Source organism: Adiantum capillus-veneris, chromosome 14 (assembly GCF_014529385.1).
Source record: "Adiantum capillus-veneris isolate H3 chromosome 14, ASM1452938v2, whole genome shotgun sequence".
Classification (NCBI taxonomy): domain Eukaryota; kingdom Viridiplantae; phylum Streptophyta; class Polypodiopsida; order Polypodiales; family Pteridaceae; genus Adiantum; species Adiantum capillus-veneris.
In genome coordinates this window covers 42,695,490-42,707,185 of record NC_140944.1, presented here as the reverse complement: position 1 = coordinate 42,707,185, position 11,696 = coordinate 42,695,490, and the positions used below count along the sequence as shown (strand labels likewise).

At 40.3% G+C, this 11,696-nt stretch overlaps 1 protein-coding gene across 1 annotated transcript; it reads right to left on the bottom strand.

Moving 5' to 3' along the window:
- Positions 1-2,782: 2,782 nt before the first annotated feature.
- Positions 2,783-8,080, bottom strand: LOC147442274 (uncharacterized). Its single transcript, XM_086529352.1, is given in 6 exon segments — positions 2,783-3,148; positions 3,222-3,452; positions 3,570-4,433; positions 4,512-4,693; positions 4,808-4,842; positions 7,839-8,080. Coding segments are annotated over 6 exon segments (1,920 nt in total).
- Positions 8,081-11,696: the final 3,616 nt, after the last annotated feature.

Below are 11,696 nucleotides of genomic sequence, written 5' to 3'. Positions count from 1 at the left end.
GCTTGTTCAATCCATAAAAGACCATGATCATGTTGGCTGCCACGGCTTTGGAACTCTGTCACGAAGAAATAATCAAGAATTTTTTCGCATAATTTGCTATCATTAAGTAGTATTCTTTTCATGGCTGTGAAGCGGTTAAGGTAGAAGTGCGCTGTTGTTATTAGATCTGCTCGCACCAAACGTCTATGGAAGGAGCTATCGCTTTCATCGCTATCTTGTTTAAGAGGCACTATTTGTTCCAAGGCATCAACAAGTTTTTTCCAACGTTTTTCAGCTGAAGAAAATGTCACAAAGAAAGTTGGTGGCCCTAGTTGTCGAATCACGCCGAAAATATTTTCTTTTAATTTTTCTTTGTAATCTGGCGAGGTACGAAGCGCTTTGAATTCTCTGTACCCTAGTTGTGACGAGACTACTTTTTCTATGTTTGTGTCCTGACAAACATGTCTAGCAGACAAGGTTCCTCCCTCAAGTTTTGTTTTGCATAGGCGTATCCAAATGGAGGATAGTATTTTTTGCGTCATGATTTTCATTGATTTTAAAAATAAGTTTTCGATGTTGAGGGCAAAACGTCTATCTTTGTGCTTGAGCTCCCATTTGGCTACTGTTTGGTAATTTTTAGATACGTGTTGGTAGTATTTTCTAGGCTCTCCAAAGAAGATTGTAGGAAAACTGAGCTCCTCACAGAACACATCATCAAATAAACCAAGTGGATTGTTCTCCTCTGATGGTGCGACATACAAAATTTTATTGTTGCAATCAAAAACTTGCTCAGCAGTAGTGATGCTATGTAGGAGCACATCAGTGTCAATAGCTTCCTCATTCTCCATGTCATATGTGTTTGTGTCTAGGGGAAGTGGTGAGTGTGAGATTTCTTGAAAGTGTGCAAGCCATTTATCATTTATGGTTATGTTTTCCTTCTTATACAAAGAGGTATCAAGAAGAGCGTGTGTGGACTTAGTGTCAGCAATGGTCTAACAAGGCCAGATAAGTAGCAATGTGTATTCTCGAGCTTGCGTTTGAGCCCTATCAAGACTAAAGCCTCATCTTGGATAAATCGAGGAAGAACTTGTTGTGTATTTTTTATATTTGCAAGGACATTGATGACACTCCCTCGCAAACCATATTGGCCATCATAAGTTAGTTCTCGAATATTTGCGAACGGTATGCGAATGGAGACCAGGCGTGCTTCGACATTGTTCAATTGCAGGACTGGTAGGAGAGGGTCGTTAAAGCCCAATGCATGCAAGATCTCCAACGGTAGCATAGATCTGTTTGATTTGCGTTTGCATGCACGACAACAGAATAGAGAGGAGCATCTTTTTTGTTTTCCACCTCCAACATGTAAGCACATTGGAGGAGTGAAATGCGTGACTTGCGAGCGGAAAAAGAAGCGGCCACACTTTTCGCATGGATATGTAGGTGTGTCATTAAGCCTCTTTAGGAATTTTTTTACAATCTTGTTTTTTTGTTGTGGATGAATGTAAGGATGTTATTGCAATGAGGCAGTCTCTGTGAGCTTTATATGCCTTAGTCGCTTCAATTTTGTTGTAATTGCAGAGTGTGTATGGACACAAAGTGGTTGCTTTTCAATAAATAGATATGCGATTTGAGTAGCTCGTTTATGCAAGTTCTCTCTCCACAAGTGGGTTAATAAATCGCACTCTTCAATTGTTCAATGGAAAAGTTTACACGTGATTATGAAGTCGTGAAAGCATAATAAATAGATATGCTTTTCAATAAATAGATATGCAATTTGAGTAGCTGGTTTATGCATTTTCTCTCTCCACAAGTGGGTTAATAAATCACACTCTTTAATTGTTCAATGGACAAGTTTACATGTGATTATGAAGTCGTGAAAGCATAATAGATGAAGCCGATAATAGATCCATCTATAATTAGAAGTCCTTTTTTGAACTGTTCAATTGATTTTTCAACTACTTGTTTTTTGTTGTGTCCACTTGTAGCATTGTGAAGGATTACGGTAAGTGTTTTTTGAATTTGCGAGCGAAAATATTGATGACCTCCATTGTGAGATTCATTGATGTTTTACAAGTATCGTATAGAGCATGCAATTGTGTAGCTCTTTCACTGAATGACTCTAGCTGTGATCCAAAGAAGAATGAAGCTAAAGAGTGAGTAATAGAATTTGTTAAGTGGTTCTCAAACAAGAATTGTTGCATTGTAAGTCTAAATGACTCAAAGCTTAAGTTTGTTTGCGATACACTATGGAGTGCTAGAAACAATTGTTGATTAAAAGGATGTGTTTGCATAAATAGTAGATCAATGTCTATCTCTTTTGGAATACTGAAACCAGTAGGATTTTCCATTATAGAGAGAGGAAGAGAGTAGTGTTTGTTGTTTTGCATATAATTGATAGATAGAGATTGAGGAGTAGACACACACACACACACACACACACATAGAGAGAGAGAGAGAGAAAGAAGAAGAAGAATGTGTGTGTGTGTGTGTGAGAGAGAGAGAGAGAGAGAGAGAGAGAATGTTTATTGTATCTATGTGTGCCTATTTGTATTTGATTCTAGATCGATAGAGAGAGAGAGAGAGAGAGAGAGAGAAGAGAAATAAAAAATGTTTTGAGTTTTCAATTCGCGGAAGAAGCGAACAATACTTACAAGCATAACCACAATACTTAGAACCACAACCAAAAGTGTGTAAAAGCACATTACAAAAAAGTAGAAGATGGAAGCATTGGTTTTGTTTGAGGATATAGTTAGAACAAGCAAAGTAAAGGGTAGCTAGTAATGAAAGGCAAACATTCACAAGACTAAGATTTAGTTTGATACGCCCCCACGTGGCCACTCGCGTTCATTTTGAAACGGCCAAACCATGAGGTTGTTGCCAAGGTATCTCTTGCTTCGGAAACGGACTCGGTGTAAATTTGGTTGAAGGTTCTATCCAATGCAAGCACTAAATCGACTGCTGCACCAATAACTTGCACATCAAGAAGCTTTTTGTCTTTTGTTGCAATACGTGCTTCCAGCTTCGGTGTTGTGATTATTGTGGTGTTGTTATTGCAAGATCCACAATAAGGTGCCTGCCTAAGTTTATACACTTTTGTGGATTTACAATTCGAACTATGCTTCTCTAGTAGTACACTATTGAAGTTGACAAATCGGAGGGTGCCAACAACCTGGACAAGGCAACTCTGTAAGAAAATGACAGAAGTTACTTCTAATATATCACTATATGCTATATGAGTCCACCTCACGATTGTAGCCCAAATTTTCAGTTTGAGCCTGAAAGACGGCGGCAAGCTCCTCTCTAAGGCGTGCACTACGAACAGGCACTAGAATTGTAACATCCAGTATTGACAAGGTATTGGCCTTGGCAAGGAATGCACCGATGTTTTTTGCAATGCACATTACAGGGCCATCAACAACCATTTCTTGAAGCAATTGTTGGCAATCATCTTTGCGAGAGTTCACAAAACTCAGCTACAAGAAAAGATTAAATATGGAAACAAAATAAAAAAGAGCTTCAATATATCATGGAAGATTTCAAATGTATAATGAAAGAGCAAAAAACAATAAGCAAGATAGGTCAATTCTTACAAATTCCCTATCTGATGGGAGAGGACCATCTGCAATCAGAAGGTCAGCAACCGACCCACCAAATCTTGATTGCGAGTTGTGATTTTGTAAAATAACAAAAGCAAGTGTGCTCAATTGAGAACGTCCACTCGAAGATTATTATGCACCTATCTCATCAAGAAATGCACGTATCTTGCAATCAGGGGCGAATGTAAGAGACACTGAGAAAGGTTCCGCTGTGCTTACAGTAGTAGTAGCATCGATGTACAAGGAATACAATGCTGACCCCCCATCTGCCCTATTTTTGCATCTGAAAACTGGGCTGTCAATGTGAACAAAGTCACCGAGGTGGAGCTTGTCGACGTAGAGCTCTATGTATGGATCATTGATCACCATCGTAATAGTGTCGGTGCATTCTTCATCAACCAAGTCGAGCTTCAAGTAACGGTTGTATTTCAATTGGTCAAGACCAACTTTGTAGGTCCCATATAGATTCAATATCTGGCCCTCAATACAGAATCGTGGGCTTGAGTCAGAGATATCAGTGATCAAGAATTGTGGGAGAAGACTTTGAGGAAATGGAACAATGCTAAGATCAATAGGCTTCTTATCTAGCTGAGATGATTTACCCAATCCATACAAGATAGAAGGTTGAACAGAAGGCTCAATTTCAATTGGGCTTGGATCGTTGGCATTGTTAAGAGGTATGTTCTCAATAGGGTTTGGGACAATTGTTGCTTGGAGTGGCAAGGGAGGCTCAATAGACAAAGGCTCAATATCAAGAGGTGTTGGTTTGTTTAGCGCATGGGATGGAACAACTGTTTCAACATATGGTTCCTTCTTGATATTAATGTGCTCCACCACAGGTTGCTTGTCTACATAATCCAAAAGATAGCAACAAAAAGAAACAACTCTATGAGTTGATGAAATCGCTCTCAGAAAGAAATGCTTTTCCAATAATAAATGCTCACATGCAGAGTTCACCGGGTCGTCCAAATGAAACAATGTGCATGCAGTAGGCTTGTGAGGCCTATGAAGGTCCTGCTTCGATCTTTTGTGTGGTGCTGCTGATGTGCAAGCAGTTGGGGGTACGTCGGAACGTTTACCGCTTGAGATAGGAGTACCTTCTACCAACCTTTGAAGCTCTGTAGAAAATTAATTATGAGCACCTAACACCTTCCATATATAATGAAAAATTTAATAACGATAGGTAGAAACACAAGCAGTCATTTGTCACACGAATTGTTCAAGGTGACAACCTTGCCGTATAACTACTCCTTGTATATCAAACCACCTAGAAGACAAAGAGGTGCTTTCAATTATAGGAAGGTGGTAATCATATGAGAGTGGAAAATGTTGTTGTGATACAAGTGTATGTATGTCTGTGTGTGTTGTAGCGAGAGAGAGAGAGAGAGAGAGAGAGAGAGAGAGAGATAAGAGAGAGAGAGAGAGAGAGAGTCAATGATTATGCGGCAAGAATGACGAGATATTAAGCACCATAGATGACATGACACAAGATAAGATAATAATTCTTATTCTCATATATTACATAGGTAGCTTAGCTTTGATGAAAGGAAGTTTGACACAAAATATGATGACCACAAGTCCATAGATGGCCTATTGAAAGGAGAGCATGTTGACCAAGTATGGTTACTGAAGAGTGGCCTACCAATTGGCTTCTTAAAAGCTAGCAAACTTAAGAAACGCTTGTATGCACCATAGATGGCCTATTGAAAGGAGAGCATGTTGATCAAGTATGATTACTCAAGAGTGGCCTACCAATTGGTTTCTTAAAAGCTAGCAAACTTAAGAAACGCTTGTATGTATTCGCAAATATGGAGAAGAGGGCATGGACCTAGAACATTGATCTTTGAACTACATATTAGAAGGATTGTAGTCGTGCAAGCCTATGTTGATGGAGAAAAGCCACAATGCGGGGACGCCAAAGAAATCTTAGGTGTTTCGCACAACACATGCATATGAAATGATCAAGCCATTTCGACCTTTGAAGCATATAGTAGAAGGATTGTAGCCGTGTAAGCCTATGTTCATGGAGAGAAATCACAATGTGGGAATGCGAATGAAAGCCTAGTTGTGTATGCTCATTGCTTAAACATGTCGAGGGTTATGAAAGCTAGATTTTAAAAAACCAAGAACGGCTCGGTGGAACGCGAGCAAAAAGCACTCAATAACAAGACAAGACGGCAAGAAGAGAATCCGCGAAGCAACCATCACATTTCCATAACAATAATCAAAGTAAGCATGATTACACAATAATATCGAACAATCTTGCAATGAGTAACACATTCATAATGCCGATCAAAAATAGATTCGATGATACAAATTCTTAACGAGTTTGGCCAAGCAAAAACAATAAGTAGAACAAGACAAAAATATTCAATAGGTCTCACCGCCTTCAAAATCCATGCTGTCAACACCATCAAAATCTCCACTACTTATGTACCATTCTCGGCCTTTAGGACCAAAAGAACTCCCACACCATCAAAATCTCCACTACTTACGTACCATTCTCGGCCTTTAGGACCAAAAGAACTCCCACTGTTTTTTTTGGAAGCCATTGCCAAGCAAAGTAATTTTAGCACAAAGTATTTTCACACAGTTCTTCACATACACAAAGGCACAACAATGCCTGCTTTTATAGACTTTCACAAGAGGTCTTCAAAAGTGACATTCAATTCAACTTCAACAAAGGCATTTATTTATTGTAGGCTGAAAGAGCACGTTTTTCAAATTTTCTCTTGGCAAAGTCAAGGAAAGGAATAGGCTGAAAGAGCACGCTTTCAAATTTCCTCTTGGCAAATTGAAGCAAAGGAATTTCCTCTTGGCAAAGTCAAGGTCATGGCATGTGGAAAAGAAAGGTCATGGCATTTAATGCCTTGTAAGGCTATGCATCCTCTCCACCACTGATAGGATTGGACAACCACCTTGTATTTTCTATGGACAATCATATCACATTCATGGCATTCCTAAAGGCATGGCAAATTTTTAATTGGCCAAGATGTAAGAGTTACGTCCCACTGGGCGCATGCAATGCATAGGAGGTAGATCGCTATGCGCTGCAAGCCCTCGACCTATGGAACGGCTCTTACATGCCCTCTCATGAAAGCATCTCAATGAAAGAATGCGGGAACCTACCACTTTTCGTTAAAAATAGCACAAGTCTCTCCATGCACTATATAATGAAGCAATTTTTTAAAATTTTGGCATGAATAGATAAAAAGAAGCATGAGTAGCATGGGCAAAAAGAGAAAGATTGAGAGGGCTTGCACGTCCTCTTGCGCGTGTGTGTGGGGGGGAGGGGAGGCGGGGGGGGATGCCCTCCCTTTTCCCTCAAGGCATCCCCTATGATTCTGTGTTTTTTTTTAATAAAATTAAGTTGTAAGACATATTCAAATGTATACGTGGGCATTGGTCCAATTGTCTTGGCCCTTGGAAAAATTAAACCTTGATGCTCATAAGCTAATTGTAGGGAAAATTACCAAAATACCCCTCTAATTTGTGGAAATCCCCAAAATACCCTTCAAATTTCAAAAATTCCCAAAATACCTCCAATATTTGGTTATAAATTCCCAAAATGCCCTTCAAATTTCCCAAAATTCCCAAAATACCCCTAGTCGTGAGATTAAATTTCTCCAAAGATAAAAAAAAGACTTATTGTGTATCAATCCAAGATGCTAAAACCAGAATTTGACTTCGTTAAGTAGGCTTTGGAGATGAAATGCTTCATTATTTTTAGATATAATTGTCTTTTTTTGCAAGGTAATTTGTGAAAAATTACATGTTAAGCACTAACAAACGGATGTCAATTGTCAAAAAGATATAAAGATTAGAAAATTTTGAGCTATTCAACCAAAATAGAAACAAGGGTATTTTGGGAATTTTTGAAATTTGAGGGGTATTTTGGGAATTTGCACAAATTATTAGCGGGGTATTTTGGTAATTTTCCCTAATCATTAATATCTTGCAAGTAATTTGTGAAAAATTACATGTTAACCACTAACAAACGGATGTCAATTGTCAAAAAGAAATAAGGGTTGCATTGCAAGCCCCCGACCTGTGGGATGGCTCTCACATGCCAAGGCCCAGACTTATTGTGTATCAATACAAGATGCTAAAACTAGAATTTGACTTCGTTACGTAGGCTTTGGAGATAAAATGCTCCATTATTTTAGATATAATTGTCTTAATTTGTGAAAAATTGAACTCCCATCACTACAGTACAACGTGGACAGTGAACGCTGCGCTGCAAGCTAGTGTGGGGAATATCACAAGGCGCATGTGGCAATTTTTGCTAAGTAAACGTGAGCACTGGCAGCCCTCCATAGCACGCTTCCATATGCGCCCGTGGGGCATGCGCTGTGCGGCTGCAGCCCTCCCCTCTTCCAGGCGCTGCAGGCATCCCGTCCCCTCTTCCAGGCGCATGTGCTGCAGCGTGCTTTTCCATGCGGTGCAGAGCTCCACTCAGGTAGGCCAAAAACACGCTGCATTAAAGGCAGTTGGCCACACGCCATGCATCTCCACCCTCGAAAACGGACGGCCAACAAAATGCCCGTTTTCTCCACCAGGCCCCTATGGCCTCCACAGGCCAAAAACCCCTCTTGATTAACTCACATGCTGCCTTTACATATTTAAGGTGGACCCTTGGATGGAGGTCTTGGGTTTTAAAGAGAAATTACACAATCTCTAGCATGTGATTTTTGTGCACACGATTTACAATCTTCACTATTAATTAGGACTTTGAGCCCTTGGTCGATTAGGGTTCTTGCATGATGGTGGTGAGCTGAGGTTGAGGTTCTTGCTGTGTGTGAGCTTGGGAGGGTTGGGCTGTGTTTTCCAAGCTGTGCTCGTTGCCTTTGTTTACCAAGTTGGAACGTGCGCCATTTCCAAGATATCCAAGTGCTGCAGTGGGGCCTCTCTTGGGGCTTTTGTTGCACCTTGTAGCAGCGCACCCTCAATGCTCATTGGTGAGATTTCCTTCCAATCGCAGCATAGTGGGCTTCACACACTTTGAAGACAACTCGGGGCAGTGTTCGGGAAAAATCATTTTTTCAAACCTACAAATATCCTTTCCTTGAGTTTGCCAAGAGGAAATTTTAGACAATTGGGGTATATTTCGGGTTTTTACACTATTTTGCTCTATTTTGGGGCGGAATTTCTCCTTTTCCCCTTGCCCTCAACCGGCATTTTTGAAATTTCAAACGGCATGATATTAAGCTGAGACACATTTTTCCCAAACACTGCTTGGGGGTAAGATTTGCAGGCTCGCTCGCAGCTTAGAGTCGATTCTCTTGTCCTAAAGGCTTTGCGTTCTTTATCTTAATAATCACAATTAATAAGATATTAATCGTATTCATGTGCTCACCTTCTATGCACGTTCATTAGATTTCTAAGATATCTTTTGCTTACCATCTTTGCATGATCAATAACCCCCTCCCGCCCCCCCCCCCCCCCCCCCCCCCCCCCCCCCCCCTTTTGTCGATTACTTGGATTACTTAGATAATAATTGTTGTTTCGGACAATGATTATTATCTTAGCCCTTTTTGTTTCTTAAGCTTCCTTATAGTCCGCTCTCGGACCAAGCCTCGCACTACTGCCCTTTGGCCACCATCCCCCTTTCGTATTGCATTTCTCCTTAGCGGGGAAAGCAATGGAGATTGAGATACTTTCCATGGAGTAGGATTGTTAAGTATGGAGCCTGATTTACCCTTTGTAATTTTTTGTATTAAAAACTCAGATTTGTAAGGTCCCTGTTATGAGGAGAAGCCATCAGACGGTGAAGAAAAATCAGTCCTCCGAATATTCCTTTTCATAGAAATATTATGGCCGGACGGCGGTCGAAAAGTGCTCGAAAAACGGCCAGTCGTTTGGCCGGTTGGCCGGTGGCGAGAGTAGTCAATGGCCGATGGCCGATTTCAAAGGCTAACTTGTCTTCTCTCTCTCTCTCTCTACTCTATAATCTCTTGTGTATGAAAATCATCTCTTTCCATTAAGTAATCTACTCAATTATCTACTTAGCTACGTCCTATTTCCTTACAACTGGTATTAGAGCAAGGTTTGCTCGTAGATAAAGTATCTGAAGGAAATGATTCCTTGAATTGAGTGGGAGTAATGGCGGAGGAAGGGAAGCTCAAGATTAAGAAGTGCAACGGCAAGAACTACCAACACTGGAAGATGCAGATTGAAGACCATCTCTACCAAAAGGACCTTTATTTGCCACTAGGTGGTCTTGCAAAGAAGCCCGCAACGATGGCAGATGAAGCATGGATTTTTCTTGATCGAAAGGCACTGTGAACAATCCGGTTAAGCTTGGAATCAGTGGTGGCTTTCAATGTTTTGGAGATGAAGACCACGGAGGAATTAATGAAGTCACTTGACGGCCTCTACAAGAAACCATCGGCATCCAATAATGTATTTCTCATGAAGCGCTTGTTCAATCTAAAGATGGTAGAGAATGGTTCAATTGCAGAACACCTAAATGACTTTAACACCAACATAAGTCAATTTCGATCAATGAAAATCAATTTCGCTGATGAAGTGCGAGCTCTCCTTATACTATCGTCTCTACTGGGATAGTTGGGACAGTCTTGTGATGGTTGTAAGTAATTCTATCTCTGGCATAAATACTCTTAAGTTTGATGATGTTTTGGGTGTTCTCCCAAGCAAGGAAATGCGAAGGAGAAGCACATGTGAATCATCAAGTGCTGCATTGTTAGTGGAAACAAGAGGAAGGACTAAGGAGAGGTTCAAAAACCAAAAGCGTCGTGATTGCTCAAGGCAGAGCAAGTCATGCACAAAGTCAATTCTTGATTGTTGGAGCTGTGGCAAGAATGGCCACGTCAAGAAGGATTGTTGGTCCAAGAAGAAGAAGGAGTCAGAGTCTCAAGACAACAAGCCAACATCGAAGGCCAATGTGGCAGGTAAAGTAGAGAAAGATGCTCTAATTCTCTCATTAGACAATGTGTCTAATTCCTGGATAGTAGATTTCGGGGTTTCATTCCATGCGACACCACACAAGCAACATTCCAAGATTACACCAAAGGTAATTTTGGGTATGTATACTTGGGAGATGATGAATCTTGTGAAATTATCAACAAAGATACAATTTGTGTCAAAACTGCTAACAAAAATGAATGGAAGCTTAAAGATGTTAGGCATGTTCCTTCTCTTTGTAAGAATTTGATATCAACAAGATAATTGGACGATGAAGGTCACACCATCGCATTAGGAAACAAATGGTGGAATATCTCAAAGGGATCTTTGGTGGTTTCCAAAGAAGAAAAGGTTTGTACACTTTACTTGTGTACTACCAGCTTGCAATCTTCAGCTTGTGCACCAACTACAGAAGTCGATAGTGTGGTGTTACACTACCGGCTTGGACATATGAGTGCTAAAGTAATGCAAATCCTTCAAACAAAGAAGCTTCTACCAGGTTTGAAAGAAGTGGACTTAGAGTTCTGTGAAGATTGTGTTTAGGGTAAACAAAAGAGTGTAAATTTTCAAAAATCAAGAAATGAAAGAAAAAATAAAAAACTTGAGTTGGTTCATTCTGATGTTTGGGGTCTTGCAAGTATACCATCACTTGGTGGCTCATTATACTATCTAACATTCATAGACGATGCGACTAGGAAAACATGGGTTTATATAATGAAGAATAAATCTATGTGTTTTCTAGGTTTTAAAGGTGGAAAGCCTTTGTGGAGAATGAAGCAAGTACCAAGGTTAAATGCCTCAAATTTGACAATGGAGGCGAATATTGCAGCCAAGCTTTTGAAAGCTGTTGTGCTAGCAATGGCATTCGGAGGCAAAGAACAACCCCAAGGACACCTCAACAAAATGGGATTTTAAAAAGGATGAACATGACAATCATGGAGCGAGCAGGAAGCATGCGACTACATGCAGGATTACCGCTTGAGCTTTGGGTGGAAGTTGTAAGTACATCTTTGTATTTGATCAACCGGTCACCCTCAACGGCATTGGATGGGGGAGTTTCAGAGGAGGCATGGATAGGTAAACCGGTGAATTATTCATTTCTCAAAGTGTTTGGGTGTGAGGCTTTCATGTACATAGATAGAAGCCTAAGATCAAAGCTAGATACAAAGTCCAAAAAGTGTTTCTTCATTGGCTATG